This window comes from Protopterus annectens, chromosome 15.part0 (genome assembly GCF_019279795.1).
Source record: "Protopterus annectens isolate FY-2018-M chromosome 15.part0, PAN1.0, whole genome shotgun sequence".
NCBI lineage: Eukaryota > Metazoa > Chordata > Ceratodontiformes > Protopteridae > Protopterus > Protopterus annectens.
The window spans coordinates 267,641,166-267,663,020 of NC_056749.1; the positions used below are offsets into that span (position 1 = coordinate 267,641,166).

The 21,855-nt window shown below is 39.0% G+C and overlaps 1 protein-coding gene across 2 annotated transcripts in view; it reads left to right on the forward strand.

The window, feature by feature from the left end:
• The window catches only part of MARS2 (methionyl-tRNA synthetase 2, mitochondrial), a 32,374-nt gene extending 13,165 nt beyond the window's left edge, over positions 1-19,209 (forward strand). For both annotated transcript variants that reach the window (XM_044057017.1, XM_044057018.1), the window contains exons 2-3: positions 412-746; positions 17,943-19,209. In XM_044057017.1, the coding sequence (XP_043912952.1) occupies positions 412-746; positions 17,943-19,106 (1,499 nt within the window). In that variant the 3' untranslated portion in view covers positions 19,107-19,209. The remainder of the gene's footprint in view (positions 1-411; positions 747-17,942) is intronic.
• The last annotated feature ends 2,646 nt before the right edge of the window (positions 19,210-21,855 follow it).

A 21,855-nucleotide genomic window follows, 5' to 3' on the forward strand; every position in this document is an offset into this window, starting at 1 on the left:
TCAGTCTGTAGCCTTTTTGCATGTAATACATATCTACAGGTTTTCACCAAGTACACATGTCAAAGGTGTGGTGTAGGTAAATTGATGGTCTTCTCTTTGCTCTTAGGTGTCCATTCCATGTAAGTGTGTGTGTGTGCACATATTCACAAGGTAGTCTGAGAATGAATGAATGTTATCGCCATAGAACGACACTGAGCCTTGTCCTGTTTATGTGCCATTGTCATGGAAGTTAGATCATAGCTGAAAAAGACACTGTGGGACTAGCTTAGTTAGCAGTTGAGATAGATATATCTGTGTGTGTAATAACTAAAACTGAAGTGAGAATTGAAGAAATTATTTTCAATTGTATGTGCCAATAGGATTGTGAGAGGAAGACTTTCAGTTGTTACTATGCTCTCATGTATTTTGTAGGAACAGATGAGCATGGATTAAAAATTAAGCAAGCTGCCTCTGCTGCTGGGAAAGATCCTTTGGAATTCTGCACTGAAGTGTCAGAAAAGTTCAAGTCTTTGTTCGATCTTGGCTTGATTTCCTACACTGATTATATAAGAACAACAGATGAACGTCACAAACAAGCAGTGCAGCATTTCTGGTTACGCTTGGTAGAAAAAGGACATATTTACAAAGGGGTTTATGAAGGTTGGTACTCTACATCTGATGAAAGCTTCCTCACTGAATCCCAAGTGACAGATGTCACAGATAAGAATGGAAACCCTGTCAAAGTCTCTCTTGAAAGTGGACATCAGGTAAGAAATTCTGCATGGCATAGTTATATAAAGTTCTACATAAACGTACTTTTACATTACAAAAAAAAGAGAGAGATTAGTTGTCTTTTCTCCAGAAAACAGCAGTACTTAAATTGTACTGAAATAAACACGGATTCAAGTGGTACTTTTCTCCAAATGTATTATGAGAAAAAGACATTGCTTTGGTTTTGAGTAATTGCAATCTGTGTGTATCGTTCTCTGAATCATGATAATATAATCACCTCAGACACTAAGTGTAAGGGTTGTCTCAACTTGGGGATGTTGGTGATTTGTCCTTGCCTTTAATACTAATGGTGGATACATGTCTGTGTATGAGCCTCTGAAAACAAGATTCTGTATTATAGATTCCATCTTTGACAATGTGAAGGAGGGATTCCTTAGATTTGGGAAGAATGTGTAGTCATTGAATAAGAGTTTTAAGAGTTACATTTAGAGGATGGTGTAATACAAAGTAGACATAAAAAGCAGAGTATCAGTCAGTAGGCATAGAACAGTAATGTGTTTAAATGGTGGTCGAATAGTTCCACTTAAAACATAGTGAGTGAGTGTAAGACACATGCATATTAAAAAAAGAAAATTACATCAGAATAAATAAATTATAGCACGTGCAAACAAATCTAGATTTTGGTGAATATAGTTTTCTGTACAATAGTTCTGAGACACGTAGTAATAGAAAACTGACGAATGTTAATAGGGAAAAGGAATTTGAAATAGAAAAAAGAGGTTGTGCTTGGGGTGGGGGGAGTAATCAGTAGTTGGAAGTAAGATAATGTAACAGTGGATTGCAGTAGAGGGCTATGAGTGAGTGATTAGGGGATAGGGTGAGTTAGCCTTTGGGGTATGTGCTGTGGCATAGGTTACAGTCAAATAGGTGTGCTTTCAGGTTCTTCTTGAATGTGGCATATTGATTATTTGGTAAAGAACTGTGAGGAGAGAATTCCACATTTTACAGCAAAGCATAAATGTTCCCTTGAGAGTTGAGCAGATTTGATGCATACAAGATGCTTATCCCTGGATTTTAGTGTACAGATACGAGAGTACCTTAGAGAAGAGGGGAAATAGAGGGAGCATTTGTTTTGGAGGACTGGGGATTTTGTCCTTTGTTTAGCTTTGTATATTTTACAGGTTCACAGGTTTATACATATGAACTAGGCTAGCTGCCCTTGTGGACCATTTGAATCTTAGCCAGTTTCAATAGTGAAAGTAAAAGTTTGTACCTTGTGTCTGTGCAGTAAACATAACTGTTATGCCAACCTCCAGCTGTTTTAGAACAATAAAAACTTTATTCAGTTTTTCATAGAAGTATAGTGATGTGGTTCTGTTTGGCAGATTTGTAATAAAGTTAGACGTTCTTTTATAAGTGTGTTTTAATTTACAGAGAAGATTAGATTGTAGATTGAGTAAAAATTGTAGAGGTATAAGTGAGACTAGTTGGTATGTATGTAGTGGCTGTTAGTCCATGGCTGGTTAAGAAATGTTTTCTTCTGTAGGGCAGTCTCAGTTTTGATTGTTTTTCACTGCATGGTGAATGTGTAACTCAAACTTTAGATGATTATTAGTGGCTGTTAACTTTGTGTGGGTGACTTTTTCAGTGGTAGTGCTATTGGAGGATTTTATGTGCAAAGTATTAACAGTACTGAAGACTAACTTTGAGAAGGATAATGTAAGCTTGGCCTTGTTTGAATTGAGGATAAGATGAGATTGTTCATCAGTTTGTGCAATTCAGTGACTGTGTGGGGGGTGGCACTGATGATGATGGACTTGTCTATATAATGAGTAATTGAGATGCAGTTGTAGATAGGTCATTAATAAAGTTGTTGAAAAGTGGGGGATTGTGGTGGGTCTTAGGGGAATGCTGAGAGCTGCCATTTTACACATTGGGTTTTGTTTAAAATATACAATTTGACTACTACTGAATTGCACTTGGAAAGAAGCCTATGAAAAGTCATTTTTGTAGTAGTGTGTGGTGTGACACAGTATCGAAGCTTTTGATAAATCTAAAAAGACGGAGACCAGTTGGTTACTATTTCATTGTTAAAGTGTGGAGGCTAGGAGGTACTGTCTGTACTGTGAGATGGGCAAAATTCATGCTGGGAAGGTGAGAGGATAGGATCTGTTTTAGGAGGTGTGATAAGATCTGTCTGTGGATACATTTTTTCTGGGATTTTTGAAGTGGGGTCAACTTTACGGGGAGGCAGTATAAAGGAGCATTTTCACAAGATAGATTCCCAGTAGATCCGTTGATTAGTGGTGAGACTGGGAAGGGTATTGATTATGCTGCTGTTCTCAGATATTCAGGTGGGAGGTTATCTGGAGCAAGGGTGCTGATTTTATTTAGAATGACTGGGGTGCTGGATAGTTGTAGAGGTGGGGACTAAATCAGAAGTAAAGGTGTTTCTGGTGGGGACTAAATCAAAAGTAAATGTGTTTCTGGTGTCATGGATGGAGAATGCTTAGTGTGACACAAAGTTGGAAACTGGTTTTAAAAGTGAAGGGAATGCATTGATGAAATAGGAATTGAAACCACAAGCAAACATATTCTGGGTAAGGTGTTTAGTTGTGTAGATGGGATATACCTGCCAAAAATTAGTTTATTTGGAGTAGAATTCTTGGGAGATGGATTTTTCTTGTCAGATTGTACTTGGGCTTTTGCGATGTTACTGAGGTGTCAATATTCTTAATACTTGTTCGATGATCTGCTAAATTGCCATTTGTGCCAGATTTTGTTTCCTTATCTTATTAGTTGCTTTGTAGCTTGGGTGAGCCAAGGGGCAGTAGATGTTTTGATTTTTTTTCTTTCTGATTGGAATATGATGCCTGAGCACAGTGAAGAAGGTAGTGTTGAAGCATTGTACAGCTTTGTCTAGGGGAAGAAGTGTGAGGTATTTACAGTTGTGGGACCTTAGAGATTGGTTGAAATGGGTATTACATTTGGAAAGGTTTCTGACTGAGTTACAAGTGCCTGATTTGCAGAATCTAGGGGAAAGTACAGGGTGCATAGGTGGTGTGATGGTCACTCAAGAGTTGCAGGTCATATCCCTAATGTGTAGTGAGAATCATTCTAGTGTAGAGGTGGTGTCGGTTTTATTATCAAGTAGGATTGTGTGAGGGATTTCTGTAAAATTAGAAAGGTTGATAGTTAGAAGAGGTAGAGTAGGAGTCATTATGCCAATGCATGTTTAAATGTCCTTGGATGTATGTTTCAAGATGTATGCTGTTGGTTTTGATGTTATGTAGAGTAGATACTAAAATTTCTCCTTTGGAGAGGGTGGGTTTTGGAGTTTGACTTTTTTAGATAGTTGCAGTAGAGTATTTCTCTGCCACCTCTCTATTTTTTTAGACAGCAGAGTCTAAATATATTATAGTTGGGTGGGTGTATTTTGTTTGAGGAAGTGTTAGGGGTACAGCCATGTTTATGTTATAACTATATTAGGGAGTGAGTTTGAATTCTGGAGAGCAAAGAGGTGGTTTTGTTATTTGACTTTGTAGATTGAGGCTGAATAGTTTTAGGTAATTTCATTTAGGCATGTTATTTTTGATGTGAAGCAGCAGGCCTTGGCTTGGGGTGTATATCTCCACTGAGCAGTAGCATTTTATATTTGAAGTGGCCATAGTACTTGATGGGAGAAAAGTTGTTTTCCTACATTGGTGTTGGTATACTTTTTGATAGATCCATGTTCCCTAGTTTTCCTGTTGGACCTAGGCCTGTCTTAAGTAATTATTACAAGTTCTGTTACCATTGGTTGTGTCTGACAACCAGGCACCACTTGCTGACAGGCACACTTAAGTGCTTCATTTGTTTAGGTCCAAGAATACAAAAGTGTCCTGTTCATGCCCGTTTCAGTGATGTGACCAAATGGCATGAAAAGAAGACCCCTTCAGCTATGTCAGAAGGACACTCTTGGAGACCAAACCTCATGTCTTACATTTTTGGCCTTGTAGATCTTTTGCCTCCATATATTCCAAACTTTTGGGAATAAGATGGATAAACAAGGGCCACCTTTTGTTTTAAAACTCAAACTAAAATGAACTGAGAGTCAGAGCTGGTTAATAAGGCACACGTGTCTTGTACTGGTACATCTGACTCATCATTGCTGACATTAGGAAGTAGACCATGGAGCATGCAATGTAGACTACATTTAAACAGTCCTTTATAATTGTGATTGAGATTGGTATTAGCAATGATGGGGAGAACTTTTCCTGTTCATACAGAAGTAAATTTCTTTCTGTTAGCTTGTGTACTACTTTTAGGAGATCAGTTTGTCTCCCAAAGATAATTTTTTGGACAGTAGTCAGAAGGTTAGAAATATGCATACCAGATTATGGCAGTATTCCTGTCCCATTTTCATTGGGCTTTCCTGTGTTGGCTCCCCTTTGTCCAGCCATTGCACAACCTCACCAGTAGTAGTCTCATTGTTATCTGTTGAGCTGTCGTTGACACTGGCATCAACTCCTCCAGTGCTTTTTCCCTGGCTTTCCTTCTCCAGATAGTGTTACTGACATTACTACCAGCATCTCTTCCATTTGCATCATTCTGCCCAGAGATGGTTGGCAGTAATCAGTCCTTCAATCTTCTTTAGCACTTGTGGTAGCTTTTCAAATGACGACTTGTATCAGCTTTGTTTTATTTGTGTTGTTTCCAGCCTCAGATATACAGGGCCCTTCAGGCATCCTGCGGATTTAGTTTTGAGAAGACCTGTGCAAACCCTAACTATTATAACCAAGGTGTGATATCCATGTACTGTTAGTGTGTTGACATAACTGAAACTGTTCAAGCTGACCAACTCTTAATTTCATCTGTAAAAGGCTAAGAAGGTAATCCAGTTTTGAAACTGCCTTTATTAATGGTTTTCCTTTTACACTGCTTTTGTTAACACAAATATGCCAATCTTGCAGAGCATTCCTAAAGCACATCCTAGCAGAGCTGTCTGTACATCTGCAGCATTCTTCTGGAGTGTCAATTTAGACTCCAATTTTTTAGTGCCATTCACTTGGTCTTCCCTAAACATTTTTTGCAAAGCACTCTAAGCTGTTGATCTCCAGATGATGCTTCATTTGTGGTTGAAGTGAGCAAAGGTATGTTATTGTAATGCAGTTACCCAGTAGAACACTGTGGGGACTATTGACCCAGACACTGCTAGTCACTGAAGGCAGACCTCGTGAAGGCCATAGGAACTTACCAGTAGACCGGTGCAGTGAGATTTGTCTGCATTAACTAGCCCCCTCCAACATGTGCCTAAAATTTGGTTTCCCTGTTGTACAAGCTTACAAACCCACCTGATACCAATTAAAAGGTAGTGGTTGGGGCTAAATAATGTAACTTCATACCACTGCTATTAACTTGTCAGCGCAATAGAACTAGCAGTATGGAGATTAATTCTCTCTACTTTTACTAGTTATCATATAAAAAGCTGTTGGCCTTTATACAGTAAATGTTTACTGCTGCGTTTGGCAATAACCAGCACTTGTGACACCTAGATAAGCTCCAAACTGTACAGCTACAGATCAGTTGTAATCAGTTTCTCCTACAACCAGCTCAGACTGAAATCAGTGCTTACAGTCCAATTTTGCCATCAGTAACTGAAACTTAACCAGAATTATTTTGTGCGTGCATGCATGCACATACATGCACAGTGTTTTTTCAGAACCGGAGGGGAGGTAAATGGTGACTATCTAACTTCTTCCTTTCCAAGGTATGCTGCCACCATTTGGTCAAAGCTAACCAAATAAGAATGCATCTTTATTATTTACCTTTAAAATAAGTCAACCATTTAAATATTCAAATGATAGCAAATAACCCTGAGTAGTTGTCCTTCAAAGACAGACATCATAATATCTGGTACACATTTTATTTATTTTTTATTTTATATTTGTTGACCGGGATAATCCGACTGGATGCATGTCCATTTTCAGCGGAGGTCCGGGGAGAAAAGCTCCAAGGGTAAGCAGATACAGCATTACATAATACAAACAGACTATTTACAGAGATTACATAAGTAAGCAAGTTAAACAAGTTCCACAGGTTAGAGTTAATCCTGAGCGCAAGTCAGGATTAAATTAAATTACACAGTAGACTGGTTAACAGATTTTTACACATTCTAGAGAGAGTTAGCCAGGCTTGATACATTGACATAGCCAGTTAAGTGACAAATGTTGTTTGAGTCAAGTTTTAAATTGACCTAAGGTAGAAAGTAAGGTAATATCAGATGGAAGAGAGTTCCAAGATCTACTAACAGAGTTTGCAAAGAGAGAGTCACCAGCTGTGTTATTAATTTTGCTAGTCTGAATTAGTAGTTTGTTAGAGGATCGAAGCGGTCTAGGATTGTTGTAGGGGGTGGTAATATTTTTAAGTGCAGGAGTATTGTCTGGATTATAGAGGATTTTATAGGCCATAATCAGTTGGTTATACTGGATTAGGCTTGGTAGTTCAAGCCACCCAAACTGATTTAGATTGATGCAATGATGTGTCCTAAAAGGCAGCCCAGTGGCAAACCTGGCAATGTGGTTGTAGCAAATTGAGAGTTTGTTAAGGACAGTCTTGTTTAAATTTGAGAGTAGAGGGGATGCATACAGAAGGGTTGAAAGAAGGTGAGAGCGAGCTATGGCAATTTTAGCTGGAGGGGTTAGAAAGGCTTTTATTCTGTAAAGTGACCCTAGTTTTTTATTGATGGTTTTGATAGTTTGGTTAACATGTAGGTCAAATTTTAGATTGTCTATGACACTGAATAGTTTTGTACAGGGGTCAGGGGAGATTATTGTGCCATCATTTGAATTTATGGTAAAGGTGAAAGCGGTAGACTTACGTGTTGGTGAAAATAACAGCATTTTGGTTTTTTTGGGATTTAGGATCAGACGATGTTCAGAAAGCCAGTTTTCTATTGTATTAAAGGTGGTCTGGGTAGCTGACCATAACTCTACAGGAGATGTGGCTGAGCAAATCAGAGTAGAGTCATCAGCATATTGGATACAGCTGACTTTTGGGATGACAGTATAAAGGTTGTTAATGAAGATGGAGAACAGCAAGGGCCCTTGTATAGAGCATTGTGGTACTCCAAGGGTGTTGGGTAGAATGTTAGAGAGTTTGTTCTGCCAGAGGACAGCCTGCTGTCTACCATTCAGGTAGGCTTGAAACAATTGAAGGGCTCTAGTATCTAGACAGCATGTTTGCAGGATGTGGATTAAAAGTGGGTGATCAACCTTATCGAATGCCTTGGAAAGATCCAAGAAGAGGGCTGAGGATATATAATTATTGTTGCGATTATGGTTTAAGGTGTTGGTAAAGGCTAGGAGGGCTGAAGTAGTGCTGTGATGAGGAAGGAAGCCAGGCTGAGTGTCTGCCATAAGGTGATTCTGGATTAGGTGGTGCATGAGTTGTCTATGAATACATTTTTCCATAATCTTTGCAAGTGGAGAGAGTATAGCTATTGGCCTATAATTGGAGAATTCAGTAGAGCTGCCTCCTTTGTGAAGTGAGATTACATAGGATATTTTCCAGATGGTAATTTTAGCTTCTACTATGGTTCGATTGATTAGTATTGAGACGGGGTAAGCAATAGCATCAGCTGATTTTTGTAGGTACTTGGCAGAGAGTTGATCAGCAGAAAGTGTAGTGGGTTTTAATTTTTTGATCAAGGTACGGATAAGTGAAGTGGCGACTGGTTGGAAGCTGAACGCGAGTAGGTTTCTAGGGGTGCTACTTTCAAGACCCAGGGGAGCTAGGAGGTAGTTGGCTAGCTAGGGCTTGAATTGTCTCATTAAAGAATCGGTTAAAACTGTCAGAAACATTTTCAGGGGTTTTATCAATACTAGCAGCAGGGATTGGGGTTGAAGTTTGTCCAGGATGTAGTAGATTATTTAAACCTGCCCAAAACTTCTGAGGGTTATTTTGATTTACTGTCTGTAAATTACAGTAGTATTGTTTTTTGTCTTGTAAAATTGATTTTTTGGTTTCGTTCCTGGATTGCCTGTATTTAATGTGATCTTGGGGGTCTTTAGAAGAATGCCATAAAGCCCATGCTTTGTTTCTAAGGGTAATTTTGAGTTTAGACTCTTTAGAAAGCCGTGGTGCAGTTTTTGCCTTGGTTCTCTGAACAAACAGGTGCATGCAAATCAAGGATCTCAAGGAATTTGTTAAAGTATGCTACTGCTTCCTCTAAGGGGAGATGTTTTAGAATAGACCAATTACATGAGTTTAGTTCTTGTTGGAATTTGGCAGGGTCAAAGTTTTTATTGTTTCTAACCTTTCTGAGTAAGGATTGTTGGGAATTAATGGTTTTGTGCTTAATTACATATGTGAGAAGGTGATCGCTTAGGCCATCGAGGAGGGTGCCAGAGATGTACAGTTGGGGCTGACTGTTTGAGTACCCAGTCAAGTATACTTTCTTTTTGGTTGGGTTTACATATCCTGGTAGGGGTGGATGTAATTTGTGCAACTGCATGCAGGTTAATATGGGTGGTTGGGGATTCTGAGGAACAGGTGCCTCAGTCTGTGTTAAAGTCTCCAAGTAGGGTTTCTTGGGGTTAGTGACATGATAGCCAGTGCAGGATATCTTCAAGTGTAGATATATTGTTACCTGGGGGGATGTACATACAGATATGATGTTAATGCATTTATTTTTATTAAGTTGCAATTTGGTGGCAAGAATCTCTGAGTTATTAATCTGAGGTGGTTGTATTACATCTATGGTGACATTCAACTCAGATTTATAGAGTACAGCTACCCCACCCCCTTCCTCGAAGCACGATCCAGCCTGTGTATGTTGTACCCAGGTGGTAACACTTAATTGTCTTTAGTGTTAGGTTTTAACCAGGTTTCAGATAAACAGAGAATCTCAGGGGAGTGGACATCCAGAAGTGCTTGCAATTCATGTACCTTGTTATTAATGCTTCTAATATTGAGATGACAGGCTAGGAGAGAGTTAGTTGGCCTACTAATTGTAGGTTTGTAGCTTAGATTGCAAGTAGGGGGGGTATGTGTATCTGAAGTGGGTGGGCCAGGGTTGGGGTGAATATCACCACCAAGTATTAGGTTGAGTCTGTACTTGGTGATGAACTTCAGAAATTTGTTTATTAGTTTGTGGTAGTGTTTGGATCTAGAGCTAATGTGCTTGGGGTTGAAATGTTGATAGACTCAGCAAGATGTTGGATAGGATCTGGTACTGTACGTTTGGTTGAAGGTGGAAGGATTTACAGCTGGGGTGATAGTATGGCCTTTTGGGACCTGAAATCCCGTGAGAAACTGGTTTTCATACAAGGTAAGGAGGTATGGTGCGAACAAGAGGGGTAGTAAAGAGGAGTATATCATTATCTGTGATTCAGCTAGTGAGTTAAGGAACTGTTTGTTTTACCTGGTGATACAACACCAGAAGGTAAGAGTGGTGAGGTAAAGGTACTGGAAGGGGGATGGGAGAATGCCAGATGAAAGCTAATAGGTGCTATTAAAATGTAGGTAGAAGAATGGGAGTGGGTGGAATTATCCCAGATGAAAGCAGATAGGATCTAGAAAGTGGGGGAGTGGCTATAGTACTATAAATGTAGAGGAATTGAGGGCAGGGAGGGGAGCAAAGAGAGCCCGAGCGTAGCGGGGCTATTGCAGTTTATGTTTCCTAAGGTGTCCTAAAGCTATAAGGTAAGTATTATAGGTCTTAATGTAAGAGTCAGTTTACTTAAGTTACAGGGGGAAGGAGGCAAACACTCAAGTAGAAAAAAAGAGCCGTATGGCTGACCAATATGGTGACCTGCTTAATTACACAGCACTGTAAGTGAAAGCTTAACAAATGCTTTTTGCGTGCAACTTACTCTGTTTAAATGCTGAGAGAAACTCATTGCAGTCCTGTAGACACCGTTTTGTAGGGAACTGTAGAGTTCAATCTGTTTAAATGCTGAGAGAAACTGATTGCAGTCCTGTAGACACCGTTTTGTAGGGAACTGTAGAGTTCAATCTGAGTCGCACCAGGTCAGCCAAAGGGGGGAAGAGAGAGGGAAATCCTAAGCGCCTAAGTACACATATAGAATGCATAAATAATAAGTATGGTAGCCACAAGTATTCTAAGTAATTTGCAGACAATAAAGGACTTGAAGAAAACATTGAACATTTTCAAACAATAATATGGTTAAAAAAAAAATGAATGCTTCTGGCTGAAGGTATACTTGTTCCTTGCTGTTTTTGGCTTTTCAGTCCAAAACAGAATTTCATAATTATTATAGGCAGGTATAGTTTTGTCTGAAGAGTAATCACCAACAAGACAATGCAATAACTCCTGTAGCTTGTTACTTTTCAAATTAACACTAATTCAGTATATCAATAAAGTCAGTTAACAGGATTTTCTGTGGCTTTGATTTTGAAATTTAGATGACTTTCCTGTTTCCAGACTTGCTGACTTCTGAGGCGTGGAAGCACATCTGTAACTTGCTGTCCAAATAAGATCATGTGTGACCTTGCTCTAGTCTTCAAGCTTCAGCCTCTTCAGTTGTGCACAGTCAAGAAGCAAAGCTTATTTCCATCTCCAAGCTGCAGTATATTTTCACATGGGGCAAATGCAGTTGTATACAATTTTTACAGTTTCTTTCACATATTACACATTTACTAAAAAAAAGTACAATGCTGCAGCTTTTTATCTTTTAAACAATGATGCACTGATTAAAAAAATGTGTGTGTAATATTGTGTGTGTGTGTGTATATATATGTATATATATATATATATGTATATATATGTGTGCGTGTGTATATGTGTATATATATATATATATATATATATATATATGTATATATATATATGTATGTGTATGTGTATATATATATATATATATATATAGGATCACTACAAAATCCTGAATACTTATATTACCGAAACCTAGAATCCCGAGACTAGATAACTGAAAGACGAGAAGACTAGAATCGTGAATTTCAAAATCGCAAAGTACCGGAGATGTCAGGAGGTTAGGTAAGTATCTGTTTGGTTGTGTTGGTTAGGGGCTTTAGTGTGTGTGTTGTGACTGTGATGTGTGTGCGTGGAATGTAGGTGTGTGGTGGTGGTTTTGTGTGTTTGTCTGTGTAGTGCGACCTTGGAGTTAGAATATTTAAGTGGGGGGGGGGGTGTTTGTGTTTTGGGTGAAGGTGTGTGTGTATGTGTGTGGTGTATGTTTAGTGCAGTGTTCAGTATTTAAAATTTTGCACTTCCGGTCTTCTCCTCTTTCACTTATCTAGTCTCAGGATTCCATTCTTCAGTAATGTAAGTATTTGGGATTTAGTAGTGATCCCATAGATATATGGGTCTACATTTCTTAATCGAAATTTCACAATCTCGAACAAGAAACGTAGGAACCCACGTAAGTGAAAGTGCACTTTCACAAAAGCCGATTCAAAAAAATACTTTTAAACACTATTTTGCAGGGGGCTGTACCCCCCCCCCACTTAAATGTACTAACTCCGAGATCGCACTACAGTGGGGGAAAAGGATACATTTCCTTATACCCACTGTAATTGTGCTAGGGTAAATCTGCTTATGTGAAAGTGCACTTTTGCTTAAGTGTGTTCAATCTTCTGTTTGTCGATAGTGTGTTTTCAACAAACAGAAGTAGACCCATATAGTTATTTATTTTTTTTAATTTGATATGGATTTAATACAGCTAGTTCATTCACATGCGTTCTTTCTTGAAAGAAGCATAGCATTTTCTAGGTTGTTGCAGTTCTGCTCCCATTCCTTGTCAGTCTTTTCCCTCTAAGAACTTGCAGTTAGTCCACAACTGGAAAAAAATACAGAAATGAGCAAAAGGTCATGGTACAGAGGGAATAGTAGGCAGCTGGAAATTACGTACTAAGCAGAAACAAATGACAAATTGGGTGCTGTAGGCGGATCTTTTCTTGCAGATGTAGTCATATGATAAGTAGTAGTCTATTCTTCGTAGCCAGCAGGACTAACGTCATGGAGATTCTGACAATAAAACCTATTCAGGCTGCTTGGAACCTTCACTTCCCATCGTGTACGTAATGATCAGGGTGTCCAAGTGTGTGATTTACCTTAATGTTTGCTATCTTCTATAGCAAACTTTTAATTATAGCATCGTGGTGGTCCCTTACAGTTTTTCTTATATCTTCTATAGCAATATATTAACAGTATTTCACATAAAAAAAAAAAACATGTTTTTACAACAAAAAAACAGTAAAGTTGTAGTTTATCATCCACTTTACATCTCAGCAGCTTAATAGTGGTATAGTGTATCAACAGATGGAGGGGAGAGTTTCTCATGCTTACTGTCAGGAGGCCGAGTGTATTATATCAGTGTGCTGTTAGTCCAACTGCTGCTTTGTCCACATTCCAAGGTAGTTGCGGTCTCTTGTGGACATATTGGTGGGCTACTGTCCTCCAAACTCCCCCAAAAAATGACCCCCTCAGTCAGATGCACAGAATTTGTTCTGTATTAAGACGAGGCACAGTGCATTTTTTTCTTTCCCCTTTTTTTGCTTTTACTAATTTCTCCTCTCATTATTCCTTCTAGAGCTTAGCTGAGAGTTACCATTATTCACATGTGCAGACCCTGGCCTCTTATTGCCCTCCCCTTAGATCCCTCTGGTGTGTTTCATATAGAAGGCAAGTCCTCAAAGCCCCATTTTGGCCTCTGCAGATGCTGTTCCCCTACTTCATCCCTTACCTGCTGGAACAGCCCCTAACACCTACATCCTACCTAGACCATTTTGTTCCTTATTTCTCTGAGATACCTTGGCTTCTCTAGTTTAACTAATACCAAGTAATCTAGATTTTTTTAGCAGTGTGGTGTAGATTCATCTTCACAAAATCTTTTCACTTCAGAGACTTGCAAAGATGTATGCCCCCCCTTCCCCCCAGGGATCTCACAAGAGATAAGACTCCACTTCTGTTTCTTCTGTTTTAGATTGAGACCAGAATCAGAAATCTCAAACACATTCTTTCTTTGAAGTGTTTTTGTAAGCTACCTCCAGTTTTCATTTAGAGTTGGTTTAATGGTTTTGTGATCAAACTCAAGGCCTATTGTACATTGAGGAATTTGATGCCCAGGATTCCATGTTCCATTCCATTTAGTTGTCCATTTCTTTCTTGAAGGTAAGAATAGATGAGCTGGAAACTTAATGAGAGTTTTACATAGATGTGGGAGTCTTTGAGAGAGTTTGTCACATTTCGTGGTGCAACTGATATTCATTTTTTTGGAAACTAAGCATCCTGTTGTGTTCAGGTCAGAAGGGGGAGCAATACCCTAAGCAGCAGATTTCAAATAGTAAGTGATCCATTATGTATGTCAACCATGGGACTTCTCTCTCTAAAGCAACAAGATATACAAAAGAATAATGTGGCCATGGTTTAGATAATTTGAGGTTCTCCAAGCCCATCAGATTTATGTGGTGGAATAAAAATAACAAAGCACAAGCAATTTGCCTAGATGTTCCGATGTCTTCCTTTGGTGTTGGGAGAGTTTTATTCAAAGTTTTTCAAGATGTAGAATCAAAGTAGTCTAACCATTTGAGAATCCATATAATACATGCTAGGGAATAAATGAACAAATTTCTTCATGGCCAGGAGTTTGAGGCACAGTCCCAGTGGGTGAGTACACTGCAAACTTGGTTGCATAGTAGTGTATATTAAACGCCTATTGCACTTGTGAAATCGTATGATTTTTTTTTCTTCAAATAATTTTTTATTTTCCAAATAATGTTTAACTATACAATCATCAATAAACAAGTATTATAAACCTTAATATACACTATGTACAATTGACCTGAACAAAGGAGGGAAAAAATAAAATCTATGAAATTAGTAACAAAAATTCATAATATTAATTTAAGAAAGTATAAAGTTACACATTAATTATTTAGGGTTCATTTTAAAGGCTCAATAAGAGTTAAATTTTTTTCCCAATGATTGTTTCATTGTTTTAGGTGAAATTCTCGATTCCTTCACCTTGATTTCTAATGTCGCTGTTTCTTCCATCAATCTCAAATTCTTCCAGAGTAGGTTCTTATGAAGACTTCCACTTTCTAGTTATACATTTCCTTGCCACAGCTAGTATGGACCAAAGTAGATATAGATCTTTTTTATTCATTCCAATAGTATCATTAACATTTAAGAGGACTAAAGATTTGGTTAAAATAAAGGTATCTGTGAATATAGCTTGGAGAAAAATAGTAATTTTTCCCAGAATTTTTTTATGTTAATACTATCAAAAATATATGAGACCAATCAGCTTTACAGTTTAAAGAACATTTCCAACAAATAGATTTATCAAGTGAATTGAATTTAGCTAGTTTATCAGGTGTAATAAACACCCTGTGAATATATTTCCATGTAAATATTTTCCATACTTGTAAATTAAATGTTAATGGAACATAAAATATTTGTTTTACTCTCGATTGATAGATTAGTGTGACATCCTTTTGCTATGAAATTCCAATATCTTGCATTAGGATTAGTTTTATATGCTATCAATATTTTGTACAATTTTGAAATTAGATTCATCCAGTTATAATTGTCGTAAATAACTTCAGATATTAGACTTAGCAAATCTGGGCTAGTTTTATAAGGAGAATTAATAATTTTACTATTAAGATCCTTAACATATGATAATATGCTTTGCTTTGTAATATCAACCAGTCTGCTGATGGAATGTCATATTTATTCTGAATTTGTTGAATGTCTAATACTACTTGATTCTCTATACAGTGTTGCCAACAAGTGAAGTTTTTCCCCTCCCATCTAGTTAAAATAACATTATGAATTTTATTGAAGAAATTCTTTGTACAGCTAAAGGGTATTATCAAGTCTAGCCAAATCTTAATATCCGTGTTAGTATATATATAAGTCTTCTGAATAAATTGTAAATATTATTTTTGTAATTTAAGTTTGTTGGTTTTGTTATATTATATTGAATATTAACAGTCAATATGTGCCACATCCTATTATTTTGTTCACTTAATATACAATTTTTAATCATTTTATTTTCATTTAGAAAAATAATAGTGTACAATGTTTTCCATGTTGAAGAACAATTAGGATCTATTCAATTAATGAAATGGTATGATTTTTGATATGCATGCACTTCCGATGTGGCTTTTTAGTTTTGTGTTGAACAAATTTGATACAGTCCCTTAGCCAATCAGATTGCTTGGTTTTCTGAGCCTTTTTCATTTGTTTTTAGTATAAGTATACATAATACATGTATGAGCATGCACATGTATAGCTGGGTACACGTAAGCAAGTAGATATATGTAATTGTCAATGTTTGCCTAAATACAAAGTAAAACCTTAACAGGAGGGTTGAAAAACCAAGGACCTGAGACAAAAGAAAACTTTATAGTCGGCAAGTCTTTGCCTGCCCCACCCTCCCAACATGTGCACACAAATGCAACTTAATTATGTTAAATACAAGTTTGCTCACTCTTGGAGGTGGAGTGGGTCTCATGGCTGTGTATCTTGCTGTTAAGACAGATGGTGCCCTTCCACCAGCTGAGTGTTAGTCCTTAACCTGTAGTCGTAAACCTTTTGCTACCTAGCTGACTGCCCAGAACTCTATAAGTGGTAGTACATATAAGCCATTTATTTAAAGTTTGAGTCACAGCAGAGGAAGGGAGAGTTTTGGCTGTTCTTTGTGACTATATTTTCAGTAGACCCTTGCTACCTTTTCCACATATCAGTACTGTTAAATGATGATTTGTGCCATGTCTAACATGCCTTTTATCAAGCCATTATACACTGCAGTCAGTCAATTTTTCTTCCCAACCATTTAATCCAGTTTAACTCCTCATGCTTCAGTCACCCTTTCCTGGGCTGAGTTTTTCTTTTCAGTAGTCTTTTTTTCAGTGAAAGACCCCAAAATGACTTAATCATACAGACTGTAGTAATAGCTAGAATAATGGCAGCAGTGAAGAGTTCAAAATAATATTTTAAACTAGTGATTAGAAGACTGCTGTACTGGTTTTGCTGTAGATTATGCTATTTGCATTTGGAGTTCGTCCGGCAGCTCTGCTGCACTGGTGGGCAAAAAGGAGATTAGATGATGATGGCCATTGATTGTACCCTTGTCTGGAAGAGTTTTGTGGTATATTGTGCCTTTTGCTGGCCCATGATGGAGAATGGGGGACCTTTAAAAAAAAAATTGGTCCTGAATGGTACTTCTCCTACTTCAGTATTCAGTGACAGGTCACTAGTTCCAGTGAAAGTATATGTAGGGAGTATATGATATGGGCATTGAAAATGAAAGAATTATGGAAATTGAGACACTTTTTTTTTAAGAAGTTAGGGGGCTTTGTTAAAAAAAAAAATGGATACAGAAATAAAAACACCTATCCGCTACCTACAATAAGAATATAATTTTATAATTCCTTTTCCTTTTCTTTTGTAAGGGTATACATATGTACATGTATTATAGTATACTCAAATGATCAACTAAAGATGGACCCCTGTCCTCAAAAAAAAAAAAAAATACACACATACCTTTAATATATTGTAATAACGTTCTCCTCTTCACTAAAGTGCCTATTGTGTGTTGCAGTTTCTTTGTTGTCTCTAAATATTTCTGTGAAATTCTATGTAAAACCAACATTATACCTGTCAATGTTATTCTTGTTTTATTGGAGCTTTTCTCGGGCCTCCGCTGAAAATAGGCTCACACCCAGCCGGATTATTCCAGTCAACAAATGTAAAATAAATTAAAATCTTATTGGGATTGGGCCTTTTTAAATGAGAGAGAGCAAGCCATCAAAGGAAATAAACTTTAATCTGAACTTTTAAATGAAGAAATCCTGGAGAAAACTAATCAAAACAAAGCATCATCGGTCCAGTAAAGTAGTTTTAACACTAGTGTCTCAGTTGAGCTTCCTCTCCAGGTTTATTTTTTTTTTCATGTGTATATTTTATTTTACTTTTGTTTACTGGGTAATGCTTTGATTATTTGCTGGTACAGCCCAGCTGATAAATTGTATAGAAGCACAATGGAAGACTGCTTATAACTGTACACATTAAGGGGGGCAGCATTAATTACAATGTAATGGTTGAACAGAATGTCACATTGTGTAAAAGTGCAAAATTTATTAGGATACATCTGTTAGTAATTTTTTTTTCTTTGAGGTTATTTGTAATTTTCATTAGAAACCAACTTTAACATAACTGGCGTTATGGATTCATTTGTTTTTTTTTTTTTTCTTGTTAGGTGGAGTGGACTAAAGAAGAAAACTACATGTTTCGACTGTCTGAGTTCAGACCATTGCTATTGAACTGGCTGCACAACAAAAAACATGTGGTATGGCCAGAACCTTTTTACCACATTGTTTTTCAGTGGTTACAAGAAGATATTCCTGACTTATCAGTGTCTCGACAAAGTAGTAGGCTGAAATGGGGTGTGCCAGTTCCTGGTGATCCAGATCAGACTGTATATGTATGGTTGGATGCTTTAGTAAATTATCTTACAGTAGCAGGATATCCTGAAGCACATAATCAGTGGTGGCCAGCAGCCAGCCACATAGTAGGCAAAGATATCCTAAAATTTCATGCTGTATACTGGCCTGCATTTCTTATGGCTGTGGGTCTCTCACCACCTAAACAAATTTATGTACATTCCCACTGGACAGTGAATGGGCAGAAGATGTCTAAAAGTCTGGGAAATGTGATCAATCCATTGGACAAATTCTCACTGTACACTGTAGATGGCCTTCGATATTTTCTCCTTTGGCAAGGGGTCCCAGATACAGACTGTGACTATTATGAAGAGAAGGTGGTTAGACTTCTGAATTCTGACCTGGCTAGTTCCTTGGGAGGTCTTCTTAACCGTTGTACAGCTATTAGTATCAATCCTGAGCAGATCTATCCCGCTTTCTGCAATGAGCATTTTCCAAACAAGAGGCTTGATCACAAAATGGCATACCTAGGAAATGCAAAAGCAGAAGATTATAAGTTGATTGAAAGTGTTGAACAGCTTCTGGTTGAAGTCAGGAACTATTTTGAAAGTTTCCAGATCTATAAGGCACTGGCATCAATAAGTTTACGAGTCAAACAGACTAATAATTTCTATCAAAGACATGCCCCTTGGAAACTTGATAGGCAAAAGAGGGATGACCAGATGTGGCTGGGCACTGTCCAGTATGTCACCTTTGAGTGTTTGCGTGTCTATGGCACTCTTCTGCAACCTGTTGTGCCATCATTAGCCAGTAAACTGCTCTCCAGACTTGGCATACGTGAGCATGAACGGTGCTGGAATGATGTGCAGTTTTTAGCCCGATACTATGAAAAACCTTGCCGTTTTGAAGGGCGATCCCTTGGAGCAGATACTGGGATATTATTTGGAAGGATTGAGCGATCAACATACAAAATCCAGTAGTATGGAACTGGTGATGGCTGTCCTTATTAAAAACTTGGTGTGTTTGGTGTGTGTCTATGTGTATATTATATATATGTATATGTATGTGTGTATGTATGTATGTATGTATGTGTGTATATATGTATATATATATATATATATATATATATATATATGTATACACACACACACACATAATGTATATATGTAACATTGTTTATTGCTAACTTATTAAATGGCTTTAACATTTCTGTTTTATTACAGATGTATTTTTATGTGAAAATGGTATTTTCTGAAGTGCAGGCATTCCATATGAACACAGACCTTACCAATGGAGAAAACAAATTGTATAAAATATTTTTGTGTGCATTACTGGTCTTGATTGTGTCTGTTCTGTGAGTGTTCATGTGGACTAACATGAAGCTTCTCAAGTCAAATGTGTGCGTCCTTAAGGAGAAATACAACCGGTTATTGGGCAAAGTAAGTGTGGCATTCTTTGAGCAGAAGTTATATAAAATATTTAAAATGTGAAGGAGTACTGTAAGAAAACTGACCATGGTACATTACCGCTGTAAAACTACTGAACAAGTGATCTGAAGTGGTTTACTTAATTTGATCTTCAACCTGTGGGTACCAGATCCATATCGGATTCGAGCCGGCAACTTCACCAGCATTTGCTCCAAGCTCCTCCCCTTACCCATAACACACCACCACTACCTTCCAATCCCCAGATCTCATTTGCCGCAGCTAGCCAACGGATCGTGAATCTTGAGCTCCAAGTTGTGAGTAGGGTTTCTCTTTTTGATTAGTGTTTTTTTTGTGTGTACTTGATAGTGTAGGCTTCCCCTCTTCCTCCCCTAGCTGGTGCTTCGAGTTTAAGGCCTTTTTCTTAGTTTTAGGTAGTTGGATAGTTTATAATTTGCCTTCCCCTCCCCCACTCAGCCTTCTGTGTGCTTGTCTGAGTGTGTGGTGAGTGGCGTTTGTTGCTTAAAGACTGTTTAAAGTTTGTTCTTGTTGTGGGATATGTTGTATCTCCCCAAACAAGTTTTTAAGAGATGCACTGAGTGTGGCCACAAATTGTCACCTGCTGAAGGCCACACTCTTTGCTTGCTGTGTTTGGGTGCGTCCCATTTAGCCACAGATTGTTCATTTTGTGCTGGTTTTAACCCGCGAGCCCTTAAGGATTGGCGGGACAAGTTAGTTATGAAGGGTTTGTTCCCTTTCACAGAGGCGGCTGCCTCCTCTTCTGCTTCGGTCACAGCTGTTGCTGTGGCCATCTCTCCTCCTACTCTAGTCCTTCCTTCTCCTCCCTCCCAGGGTGGGACTCATCATCCTGCCTATAAGCATGTGGAAGCAGAGCGTAGAAAAGGCAGAGAGAAGGAGAGAGAGGTCCCCGGACCTTTTGTCTCCGACAGGACCTCCTACTAAAAGTCAGCCTAGGCACAGTGACTCCCCTTGGCTCCGATCTCTTAGATTTTCCCCAGAGCAGGAGGAGCCTTGACCACCCTCTAGAGCCTCGGTTCCTCGACCCACCAGGTCGGAGTCCATGGCTTTGTCGTGGTCCACTTGCAGTCTCTCTGAAGATGACATGGATAAAATGATGTGGAGATTTATTCGCACACAAATTCAGATGGGAGTCTTGCCAGCCCCCTCTCCCTCTTGAGGTGGGAGCTCGCTTCCCTTCTTTACACCTATATCTCCTTCTCTGATCCGACCCCCAGTTTCGGAGTACATGGATCCGAGGATGCCCCTAGTCAGGGGGTCGGCGTCGACTATCTCCTTGACGCTGGTAGCTACCTGGAGCGTGTCGGATTCGACTAGTTCGGATCCGAGTGGCTCTCTGAGCCAGAGCTCCTGAGTGTCAGATCCGAGGGGTGGAGCTGTTTCCATCGGCTCTGACGTTGTCGGGTCAAGGTCCCCCCCTTGGAGCGCAGTCTACTTTGGGCCCGGCTCCATTTCTCTTGTCGGATCTGGGTTGAGTGGTTCCCTTAATGGTGTCGCATGAAGCTCCCTCTCCCTCAGCATTTGATGTTGTGGAAAGGGTTCTCTCCAATGGATCGAGGCCCCTGACTATATCTTCGGACTCCACCCCGACTCCTCCTGCTTTGTGTGCGAATCCTGTCATTTTACTACAGGACAGCCCATTCTCGAGGAGCCCCAAGCGGTTCCCCCTGAGGAACAAGTGGTTTGTGAGTTCCCTCCGGAAAGCCCCATCGGAGAGGTTCCTCGCAAGCATACGTGCAAGAGGAGGCACTTGGACCCCTCCCCGAGTCCCTCACTGAGGACACAGATGTGGATGATGAGGAAGGTTCCCCCAGATCACCTCCCGAGGATATCTCCTTTGGAGACGACATGGAAATCTTGCACCACTAGGGAGGTTGGTCCTCCCCAAAACATTCCTCGGATGAATCTGTGTTCCTGGAGGCTTTCAGCATGGACCCGTCTACTTCCTGGGTGTCCCCTCCCATAAATCCCTTGGTGGACTTGGCCACCTCGCAGGCTTAGGAGCCGGACACTGTGGAACCAATCTCTAAATGCACAGACAAAATATTGAGCCCCCCCTACAGACTGGCCTGGAATAAAGGGTCCCCCGTAGACACTATGGTGGTAGTAGCCGTCACCAAAAGGAACTAGCCCAGAAGAGTTCCTCGGCCCATCCACCTGACAGTGACTCGAGGATGACAGACCACCTAGGGAAGCGGGTTTATGCACCAGCGACCTTTTCAGTCGAGGTGCTGAACTTTCTGACCCATGGTACTAGACTACAGCG